Source organism: Aythya fuligula, chromosome 2 (assembly GCF_009819795.1).
Source record: "Aythya fuligula isolate bAytFul2 chromosome 2, bAytFul2.pri, whole genome shotgun sequence".
Taxonomy (NCBI): Eukaryota; Metazoa; Chordata; class Aves; order Anseriformes; family Anatidae; genus Aythya; species Aythya fuligula.
The window spans coordinates 127,299,855-127,312,110 of NC_045560.1; the positions used below are offsets into that span (position 1 = coordinate 127,299,855).

The 12,256-nt window shown below is 36.4% G+C and overlaps 1 protein-coding gene across 5 annotated transcripts in view; it reads left to right on the forward strand.

Annotated features, from left to right (window-relative positions):
• CRISPLD1 (cysteine rich secretory protein LCCL domain containing 1) overlaps nt 1–12,256 on the forward strand; it is a 41,900-nt gene that overhangs the window by 15,353 nt on the left and 14,291 nt on the right. For all 5 annotated transcript variants that reach the window (XM_032182896.1, XM_032182893.1, XM_032182894.1 and 2 more), the window contains 6 exons: nt 7,219–7,337; nt 7,484–7,616; nt 9,322–9,437; nt 10,567–10,667; nt 11,782–11,961; nt 12,054–12,114. In XM_032182896.1, coding sequence (XP_032038787.1) covers nt 9,376–9,437; nt 10,567–10,667; nt 11,782–11,961; nt 12,054–12,114 — 404 coding nt within the window. In that variant the 5' untranslated portion in view covers nt 7,219–7,337; nt 7,484–7,616; nt 9,322–9,375. The remainder of the gene's footprint in view (nt 1–7,218; nt 7,338–7,483; nt 7,617–9,321; nt 9,438–10,566; nt 10,668–11,781; nt 11,962–12,053; nt 12,115–12,256) is intronic.

The window sequence follows — 12,256 nt, forward strand, 5'->3', positions numbered from 1 at the left end:
TGGACGAGGGCATTGAGTGCACCCTCAGTAAGTTTGTAGATGACACAAAGCTATGTGTGTGTGTCGATCTGCTTGAGGGTAGGAAGGCTCTGCAGGAGGATCTGGATAGGCTGCACCGATGGGCTGAGGTCAACTGTATGCAGTTCAACAAGGCCAAGTGCCGGGTCCTGCACCTGGGATGCAATAACCCCAAGCAGAGCTACAGGCTGGGAGAGGAATGGTTGGAGAGCTGCCAGGCAGAGAAGGACCTGGGAGTGATGGTGGATAGTCAGCTGAATATGAGCCAACAGTGTGCTCAGGTGGCCAAGAAGGCCAACGGCATCCTGGCTTGTGTCAGGAACAGTGTGACCAGCAGGGCTAGGGAGGTGATCATCCCCCTGTACTCAGCTCTGGTGAGGCCGCACCTCGAGTACTGTGTTCAGTTTTGGGCCCCTCACTACAAGAAGGACATGGAGATGCTTGAGCGGGTCCAGAGAAGGGCGACGAAGCTGGTGAGGGGCCTGGAGAACAAGTCCTACGAGGAGCGGCTGAGGGAGCCGGGCTTGTTCAGCCTGGAGAAGAGGAGGCTCAGGGGCGACCTTATCGCTCTCTATGGGTACCTCAAGGGAGGCTGTAGCGAGGTGGGGGTTGGTCTGTTCTCCCACGTGCCTGGTGACAGGACGAGGGGGAATGGGCTTAAGTTGAGCCAGGGGAGTTTTAGGTTAGATGTTAGGAAGAATTTTTTCACTGAAAGGGTTGTGAGGCATTGGAACAGGCTGCCCAGGGAAGTGGTGGAGTCACCATCCCTGGAAGTCTTCAAAAGACGTTTAGATGTAGAGCTTAGGGATATGGTTTAGTGGGGACTGCTAGCGTTAGGTCAGAGGTTGGACTCGATGATCTTGAGGTCTCTTCCAACCTAGAAATTCTGTGATTCTGTGATGTAAACGTGATTTATACAAGAGGAAAGGAAAAAGGTACATAACTTGGTAGTTAAAGCCTCTTTGACATACTGAGTACTGATGGACGAGCAAAAAAACCTCTTTAGTTTCTCCTCATCTCTGCAGTAGTACTGTATGTTCCCATTGCTAAGGTACTATCGTTTGGTCTTTATAATTAGCATTGCTGAGTGTTCTTGTGGAATTAAAAAATACAAGAAACATTTGGAAAGTAAAGGGACATTTTTCCATTTAAGACACGTTAGCAACACATTTGTTGCTACTCCCGCAGAGTTCTGTAAAACAAAAGAAAGAACTTCAGGTAGGTTTGTGTTGATGAAGTGTTCACTGTCCACCTATTAATGTGGAAAGCTGCCCCCTCTGATGATCCCTTATCCAAAAGGTAGACTACATGTAGTCTTTCCACAACATGAAAAATATTTTTTCTTCATAAACAGGTTGAATTACATTGCATGCATTATCAAAAGAATTGCCTGTCAATATGCTTGGTAGACCTGGGAATAAGCTGCCTACTAGTTACACTTCCATCTTCATGTGCTCCTGTCAATACCCAGTACTTACCAAAGAAATTTGATGGTGCAAACTCATTGAAACTTGGTCATGTTAGAGCATGAATGAGGGAACTAGTGGATTCACATCTGATGGATTCACTCCTACATTTCAAAAAGACCCTTTTTAAAAAGACCCCATGATCACACTTTTAATGGAAAGAAACAACTTCCTGTTTTTTGTTGTTTGTTTGTTTGTTTTTAAGAATTTTTGCTTGAAGGCTTTATCCATCCTTCACTAAGCAAAAGAATTCAACCTATAGCTATGCAGAGATTTCTTTTAAAATTTTTCTGTACTAATTGATTCAAAGTTGTTCTATAAGTATATTTTGACAAATCTGTAAAATATCAGCTGACAATGCGGAGTATTCTGGAAGAATTTTTTGATATAATTTTAAAGGATCAGATCTATGCCAGATAAGAATATATTTCAGTATCCAGATTTTAATATCACTGACATTGTGGTTAAAACATTTTTCAATGCCTACTTCTGTTATGATGTAGTTTGCCTGTGCTGCCATTGCCATTCATATGTTTTTACTCTGTTCTTAGTCTGGCTTTTTTAATGCCAAGCATCTTTTTATGTAAAGATTCACTGATCACTTTACATATATCAGTTGTTTGAAGTACTTGCTTGGAATGGACCTTTTCAGGTGCTTTTAGAAACCTTTCTTCAAACACTTTATTTCCTGTTTTTTATTATTATTATTATTATTTTTCTAAACTGTTTTAAGGAGGAATGGAACACCAGGAGAATAAAAGCCATTTTAATTACATGAACCATAAAAACATGTATATACCTTTTTACATCTGAATACACTGTGGTTTTGAAACTTACTCCAGCCCAACCAATAATGATGCTTAATTAATTAAGATGAAAAAGAAATAAAGCTATACAGTTACCACATGGTAACCTACATGTATGTGGTATCCATACTGCAGACTGTGATTTATCAGACTGTGATAAATCACAGTCTCCATACTGCAGACTGTGATTTAGCATTGAGTTAGCTGAACTAGCTTTGAAATAACTGGCTTTGTTAACAATATTAATTATTGCATATTTAAACATATTTGAACTCAAACATAGTCTTGATTAAGAAGAAGCAATGTTAATTGTACGATGGGTGTCATTTATTCATGACCTCCTTCTACCCAAACAAACAAACAAACAAACAGAAAAACAATTCCTGGACCTAATTAACATTGGCTGGCAGGACAATGGACAGTGTTTTCTGACAATAAACCATGCTAGCTGTATGTGCACTATATCCATGCCAGGTAGTTTTTTTCTGTCTTCATAAATAAGGGATTTAGGTGCTAAAGGCTGAGAAACAAATGAATAAGTCCTTTCTTCTCTGGCACACAGAGAATTTCCTGAACAGCTGACTGTTCTGAAGTGACTTTGTTGTGTGGTACATACAGAGAGAAAAATAAGATGTATTGTTTGTTGTGAAACTATAATATAGATGTAGGCTTTTTGACATTTGATTCATTTCAGATCTCACAATATTTTGAAGTTGGGATTATCTGTTGATTGGTCAGCCTAGTATGTATTTGGGTATGCAGTATAATTGGGTGAATTCAATCCTAATGTAACACCAACTATTTACTGTCAGATTTCTGGTGATTTTGTCATAAGAATTCTTATCAACACTTATGAAAATGTTAGTAGTTGAAATTATTGTGTATGAAATGTATGTGGTTAAATGTTGTACTATATTCTGATAAAAAGATACGTGTCTTTTTATGTTTGTATTTAAATTTTGATATATGAGACAGTTCCCATGAGATAGTATTACAGTCATTTTACAAAGGGTACTGAAATATGAATTGTGCATGTGTTAAAACCTTTTCTTTTTCCAGTGTTGTAAAACAGTGCCAAAGCCCTGTTTCTTCATAAAAAGACCAACTAACATAAAAATGTGTATACAAATATGAAGTTACAACATTGTTGTAAACAATATTAACAATGTTAAAATAGTGCATCTAATTAGGCCAAATAATGCCTTTCTTGGTACATTTTTATCACACACAGAATCACAGAATCACAGAATTTCTAGGTTGGAAGAGACCTCAAGATCATCGAGTCCAACCTCTGACCTAACGCTAGCAGTCCCCACTAAACCATATCCCTAAGCTCTACATCTAAATGTCTTTTGAAGACTTCCAGGGATGGTGACTCCACCACTTCCCTGGGCAGCCTGTTCCAATGCCTCACAACCCTTTCAGTGAAGAAGTTCTTCCTAACATCTAACCTAAAACTCCCCTGGCTCAACTTAAGCCTATTCCCCCTCGATTTGTTTTGATGCATTAATAAATGGAGATTGTCTAGCCTGTTAGTGCTAATAAGCATACTTTTTATGTTTCTATCAGAGAATGGAAATTTGAAAAAAAAACAAAAAACAAAGTTGAAACAAAAGTTGTTTTTAATCCTCTAATTATTGGCTTTCGATGAAGGCTGGCAAAAATTGTGATTATCTCGGTTCCAACTTCTTCATTATTTCATTCTATCCTTTCCTTCTTTCACATATGTCACAAACTGAAGAGTCTGAAAGGTTCCTGTCATTAGACCTGTCATTATGATTGACATGCAAGGGCAGTGACCAGGGAAGGCTGATAAGTTACTGTCTTAGAGGAGTCCAGAGCAGAATCATAAATGAAGTTGCTCCAAGGAAAGTGCACTGTGATGAGGTATAGTAGTAAATAAAAACCTAGCTATAGTAGTAAATAAAAACCCTGGAAAGCTCCTGTGGGATAGATTTAAGATGTAAAGAAATAGGGTAATTACTTCATGATGAGCCATAAGCTAGGACCTCTTGTCCTTAGTTAATGGTGCAGATTCCTGTCTGATATAATCCTGTGCATGTATTCTTGGGAAGAGTGGAATTACTTCTTTGGCTCATATAGCAACCTTTTCTGGAGTCAGGAATGATTCTGGAAAGGACAAAAATATACCAGTGCCCTAAGGTCCTCATTGTTGATATAATCTGCACTGTGCTTCCTGCAAAGAGCTTCACTTTGAACCCATTCTTGAAAATTATTTCTTTGCTGCCTGGAAACTGTAAAGTGTGCCTCTCTTTGGCTAGGCAAGCAGAGGTATATATAATATTTTATGCTGTGGCTGAAGGCAAGAAACAGTTAACAAAAAAGAACAAAAATGTTGAGTAAACTTTTTGAAGATAATATCCAATCATAAAAGTATATGTGAGTATGGGTGTACATCTGTCAGGAGGATTAACGATGAATTTAAGTTTTTAATCAAAAGGCTCTTCTTGCAGAGTCTGGATGGCTCTGTCATGTGTAGTTACCATCAGTCTTTAAAAGATTTGTTTTTTAAAGATAGCTTGCTCACAGGCTTGAGGAATTGCTTCAAGCAACTACTATTGACTACCAAAAAATCATTATTTTAGTTAAAATAGCTGCATAAAATATTTTGAAGCTTGCGTGGAGAAAACAACAACAAACAAACAAAATAGCTAAAACAACCAACAACAAAGCAGTGCAACACCTTTATCTGTCACTGATGCTTTTAGAGTTGAAATTGTGAGAGGATGCTTTACAAGAGAATATATTTTCAAGTTCTGAGGCTCATAAAAGCTGCCAGAAAATTTAGCTGGCTTTGGAGACATGATGTTCTAGAAGTGTGCAGGTACAAACATTTTGGTCCAGCTTTTCTGTAGTTGGTAAAACCATTCTAAACAGTAATTACTTGGGATGTATGTTAGCTTTATGTTTGGACTTGTTCATATACAAGTATATATGATTCAAGATAATATAATTCATATATTATCTTGAGTAATGTAAGATTTTGAGTTGTCTTCATGTTGTACAATATAAGCAAGGACAAACTGTACTGGCATTTATTTTAAGATGTTATGGAGTCATGATTCCAGCACGAAGCCATAGTACTACAGTATATAAAAAAATAAGTCTGTATGTGGAAGAAATGTTTTAATCTTTTTTTATTTATTTATTTTTTATTTTTTTTTAACAGTGAGCACAATAGGAAAAAGAACTATTTATAATGGTGTGATGAGGAAAGGGAAAAGATTTATACAAACTGTAAACTGTCATAAAACTTTCTGACTTAAGACTGGAATTCTGTAGTTTATGACATTGAAATACTGGCCCAATAAGGTGAACAGAAATTTTATACTGTTCGCTAGAGTCAGTTGATTTTGTATCCATATATAGGCTGGAAGTTTTGTTCTGTCACTGCTACACTGTTAGAGAATTCTGTCAAAAATAAGTGTTGCATTTTAGGAGTCAAAATGTACCCAGTACATTTATTATGAATAAGAACAGACAAAAGAGAAATCATTGCATTAGTGACTTCTGAAGAAGAGTATATATCAATAAAATAGATATTCTAGGATTAATTTGAATGATATTAGTCTTTCCACAATCATGATGTTGCATAACCAAAAGCACATATTTTTAAATAAGTAACCTAATTAATAAGGTGAATACTGCCTGTCAAAATCGGTAGTAAAACAAATTATAGCACATGGAATTTCTGTTATGTTTGTGTATTCTTTGGCTCTATAGAGGAGTTTGGTTTTTTACCTTCAACATTTGCCAAAAATTTGTAGACGTGATCTACAGTGTCTGCATGGAATTTTGGTTTCGGAAATACTGAATTATTTACTTAGATAACCCAGTCTAATGCTGAGAAACTTAGTCTGAACTCATGATGCAATAGCTGCGCTTTTTTCAAGCAGTACATTTATTTTAGTTTCTTAACCTGACTATTGGTATCAGTGAATCAGATACCTGGAAACTTTGCAACTACAAAGATTTTAAATGCCAATTTGCGGTATGGCTTCTTTGCTTAACAAGAACCACTTGAGTAAACTCCAGGTTAATACATTAAACATACAAAGTATGGTTTAATTTTTGTTTTCAAGATGAGTGTATTTTAGTATGTTTTTGAAAGAGAAAAACTTGTATCTGTCTTTCAGCTACAAACCTATTCTTCCATATACCTCTAAAGAACAGAAAAGGTAAACATTTGTGATAAACAATAACATAGTATTTTTCTTTAACTTATCCTAAACATGCCTCTTGCTAACATGAATGCCTTCTTTTTTCTTTATTTTTTAACCAACCGAGCCAGAAAAACAGTGACTGATAACGTTACTCTAGTTTTTATATTTTGTTTGAACTGTGTATTATTTCAATGAAAGCTGATTACAGAAAAGGGAGAGAAAATCATTTTCATTTCAAATAAACTTGGTTTAGAGGAAATAAAGCCTTAAAATTGTGTTGGATAATACGCTTTTGGCTAAGGAAAGTGCTTGTTACTAAAAAGAAATCTCACAAGACAGAAAATGCACTTGATTTAGCTTGGAAAGTTGAACACTAAGCCTTTCTGTTTCCTATTTGTCTTTTATTCATTGCAGCATGCCTGCACATGCTTTCTGAAGGGAAAACTGTGAAGGGATTAAAGTGTTTTTTTTTTTTTTTTTTTTTTTTTTTTTTTTCCTCTTGGTGGAAACATTTCTATTTCTTATGTAACAAAAATAGGGCATACAATCCTAAAGTATTGCTTTTTTTCTTTAGTTTTGTGCTCCAGAAATAGATGCTTTGAAAATGAACAATCTTCTTTTTTTTTTTTTATTTTTTTTTAGTTTTTATTTTTAATTTGTTTGTCTTGTTCTGTTTTTAAAGTGTATTAAGTAGCCATTAAGTATTTTTAAGAAGGTGTCCCTTTCTTTTATTTCAAATTTCAGACATGGGATGTAGAATTGGAGAGATCTGCAGAGTCATGGGCTGAAACCTGCCTATGGGAGCATGGGCCTGCAAGCCTTCTTCCATCAATTGGACAGAATCTGGGGGCACACTGGGGAAGGTAGTTTAAGACACTGTTTAATAGTATATTATCTTTTTTTTTTTTGGAAATCTAGCAAAATGTGCTTGTTACTCTAAGGAAGAATGATAGACTTTACAGCTGTTCACTGATCTAATAGCTGTTCACTGATCTGCTGGCTTTCATAGGTACAGGCCTCCAACGTTTCATGTCCAAGCGTGGTATGACGAAGTGAGAGATTTCACGTATCCACATCCTCATGAATGCAACCCATATTGTCCTTACAAATGCTCTGGTCCTGTTTGTACACATTACACACAGGTATGTAGGTGGGTTTTGGTTTTGTCAGCTATGGAAAAAAGTACAGTCAAGACCTCCAGTTAGGTGACTGTATGATACAGGAAAACAGGAAAGGGGCTTGTTTTTATGAGACTCCATAGTTAAAAGCATTGGGTACTGGTGACATAGAGTAGGGTTGTCATACAGATGTTACATTTCTTCCACATAGTTATCACTTCCTTAACAGGAATGAGGAAAAATCTCACAATACTCGGTACTGAGTGTGTCTGCTCAGTGCACTTTGCATAATCTCATCTCTGTGCCGGCTGGCATGTTAGTACTCCTTTCTGGAATTTGCTGAAGAAACAGCATGTTTTTTTTTTTTTTTTTTTTTTTTTTTTTTTAAAAGTTCTCTTCATTGAATTCATCTAGTCAAACAACAGGTAAGCAGTTATAACATGTTGCTTTTACTTCAGCAGGATTTTGAAATCGCATAGGTACTAATTTATTTGGTACTTCTGAAGTTTATGTATCTAACCTGTCTGTTTGTTTGTTTGTTTGTTTTTCTGAAGGGAGCCAGTCATGTTTTCAGTGAATGGGAAATACATAATCTTCAGATTATCATAGAATTATAGAATGGCTTGGGTTGGAAGGGACCTTAAAGATCATTTAGTTCCAACCTCCCTGCCATAGGCAGGGATGCCACCCACTAGATCAGGTTTGCCAGGGCCCCATCCAGCCTGGTCTTGGTCTTATACTAAAACCCATATAAAATGGGTTATAAAACATTTGATATGTTATTAGAAAACTTCAAAATGATAGTTTTAAAAGATTTGTTTTCTGTTTACTATTATAATTTACCACTGTGTCAAATTTTAAGACAGAACTTATTCTTATTTACCATTTCTGTAAAAATAACTATAATTACACTCCTCTATCATGTGCAATACCTACAATACATAGATATACTTCTTTATGTTAGTATTTCTTCACAGTACCTATCAACTTCTAAAGTTCTGAAGGAACTACGCAGTTTACTTCTCTTGGATTAGTTTTGCATCTGTTGTATTTGTCTACTCTGAAGATCCCCACCTTTATCTTTCAGATCATTTTGAGATCTGCAATTAAAATTGTCTCAAAGGAGCACGGCCACATTAGATTGCAATGACATAAAAGCATGTTTATTTAAAATCTGTGACTTGAATCTTTTTGATGTGTGAGTTGTTTTGTGAATAGCTTTATGTCACATTCTCTCACTGCTGACAAGTGCCTATTCTGTCAGTCTAAGCAATCGAGATCCTTTTGGATTCTTAAATTTTAGTGAGAACTTTGGACACAATGAGAACACAGGAACGTGACATCTTGTAATGCAATGTTTTCTATTCTTTTTAATTCCAAGAACCATTTCTTCAGATAATGTGTTGTATCCATTTGCTGCCATTTCATTTCATTTCATTTCATTTGCCAACACATGTTTAGAGCATTTATACATATATATATGTATATATATGTATTTTAAAATGAGAGCCGTATCTCTTGTATCAATGTAAAGCTTTTCTTTCTAATAAGGATAGAACCAAGTGGACTTTTCTCTGTTTTAATTAGATTGCTAAGACTTTTATAATAGAGGACAATTAATATAGCATTGCTTCTGTTTTGAGTTCTGTATGTTGAAGTTTGGAGATAATTTTTGTTTCATGTCAATTAGTTTTGGTTTTTACATTCATTTCTCTTTCCTTTTCCATAGGTTGTTTGGGCAACAAGTAGCAGAATAGGTTGTGCAATTAATTTGTGTCATAACATGAACATCTGGGGACAGATTTGGCCAAAAGCAGTCTATCTTGTATGCAATTATTCTCCTAAGTAAGTTGGCTGACACCCATAAATATCTTGGGAGGCAGGGGGTGGTAAGGGTAATACTTTATGATGATCCAGGAAATAATATAAAAGGAAATTAGTTGAGTTTTCTATTTTTTTTTGTACTTTTTTACAAAGTAGAGCTTTGTTCCCAAGGCAGCCTTGGCTGCACAAATACTCGTGATTTTGTAGGACTTCAGTTTTGTGGCCTGTATTTTAGCATACAACATCAGAGAGATCTTCATTGTATTGTGATGATGATCTGTAAAAGAAATGTATCTCCCCATTGTGACCTTAAAGAATGTAAGTAAATGGTTAACATCCTATAGGATATTCACAGAATCACAGAATTGTCTAGGTTGGAAGAGACCTCAAGATCATCGAGTCCAACCTGTGACCTAACACTAACAAGTCCTCCACTAAACCATATTGCTAAGTTCAACATCTAAACGTCTTTTAAAGACCTCCAGGGATGGTGACTCCACCACTATCCTGGGCAGCCCATTCCAATGCTTCACAACCCTCTCAGTAAAGAAGTTCCTCCTAATTCCCAACCTAAAACACCCCTGGCACAACTTAAGCCCATTCCCCCTCGTCCTGTCACCAGGTACGTGGGAGAATAGACCAACCCCCACTTCTCTACCTCTTCCTTTAATGTACTTTTAAAGAGCGATAAGGTCGCCCCTGAGCCTCCTCTTCTCCAGGCTGAACAAGCCCAGCTCCCTCAGCTGCTCCTTGTAGGACTTGTTCTCCATACTCCTCACCAGCTCCATCGCCCTTCTCTGGACTCGCTCAAGCACCTCGATGTCCTTCTTGTAGCGAGGGGCCCAAAACTGAACACAGTACTTGACGTGCGGCCTCACCAGAGCCGAGTACAAGTGGACAATTACTTCCCTAGCCCTGCTGGCCACACTGTTTCTTATGCAAGCCAGGATGCTGTTGGCCTTCTTGGCCACCTGAGCACACTGCTGGCTCATATTCAGCCGACTATCCACCAATACTCCCAAGTCCTTCTCCACGTACATCCAAGTGCTGTAGCAGGTTGCCAACCATTTCCCAGTTTAATGATGTTTAATATTAATGCATTATTCATTATAGCATGTTTTTCTAATTATTTTTTTATTTTTATTTAAAGGGGTAACTGGTGGGGTCATGCTCCGTATAAACCTGGCCGACCCTGTTCTGCATGTCCCCCTAGTTTCGGAGGAGGTTGCAGAGAAAATCTTTGTTACAGAGGTATGTGCTATTTCAACAGTTATAATTGGAATGTAACCTTTTGCTTTCTTTCCTCATTATGCTTTAACATAGTGAAATAGATTATATTATGCGTGTACCCAAACATGGGGTAGGGACCTACTTTACTGTGATAAATGAGATCATGTACTATGTGATGTATGCGGCTGAGTGTCACAAAAGGGATTGGATTATACTGAATTCCTGCTAATTTAAGTCCTGATTGAAGTCTTTTAGTACACAAAGATATAGACTTTAGCTGTATGTTATTTATTGGTCTTTCTGTAAATTATAGTGAAAGTTATGCAGTGATTTGTTTAAAGGGAAAGAGTAGCTCAGTGACATAGCCATATGCATTACTGTAAGAAAAATCAAGAACAAGAAAAGAAGACATTAATAATTAAATGAAATGACAGCTAAGTCGATTAACTCCTCACAATTTTCAAAATGTTATTAGTATTTTAGAGCATTGAACATAAAATATTATGAAATTGCTATTTCTTTTTGTTTACTCCGTATGCATGTAACCTAGCTGTTCCTGTTAATAACTTCTGAAAGTTACTCACCTATTCATATGTAAGAAAAAGAAACCACCAGTGTTTCCAAGTACATTCCTTATATTTCTTGTTTAAGTAAGAAATGTAGGTTACTGATGAATATTTCAAAATCAATAACATTATGTATCAGTAAAAGGGCCTCATTTTCAGCTTTTTTTTTTTTTTTTTTTTACCAAATTGGATTCTTAATTGCAAGCTATCTATGAACCTGGTAGAACTCTTTCAACATCTAATAAGAATATCACCTTTAACCTATCAGTTTCCTGATGGCATAAAGAAAGATACTAAAAAAGGAGCATTAGGAGCATTTTCCTACTAGAGAAATTTCTCCTGCTAGAGAAATTCTAGCATTTTTCAGCACCAGAAAGGCAATTGAGTTGTATTATGAAGCTTGATCTCTTGTATGAAACAATGGGAAGTTTTCCTTGCTTTCCTACTTACATTCAACCGCCATTTTATGAAAACAAAGCCATGTTACCAAAACATGATAAGGGGGTTGTGTTCCACAAACACTGAGTTATTTCATCTGAGAAATCTTCTTTGATCATTTTCTGAAACAGAGGATTCAGAAAGGCCTTATTCTCCCCATGAACCAGAAGAGGAAACCAATGAGATTGAACGGCAACGATCCAAAGCCCAGGATGCAACGGCACAAAGCCGGCCAAGAACTCATTCACCTTCAGGCTCTACAGGCAGCGATGACAGTGAGAAAAATGAAGTAATAAGCACACAGCAAATGTGTAAGGAATTTACCTAATTTTCAAGTAGTTAACAAATTTTAACTATGTAGCATGAAATTCATTCTAGTGAAATGGCTTTTTGCTTGTTTTAGCTCAGATTGTTTCATGTGAAGTACGTCTAAGAGACCAGTGCAAAGGAACAACTTGCAATAGGTAAGGTAAATTTTACAATTGTCATTACGCTATAGTTTTGTTATAGATTATTATTATTATTAGGAAAGGCCCTATTTGTGTGTGACCTGGAACATTTCCCCTTTTTGTAATCCCAGGATCTAAGGCCAAATTGTGTTTTATT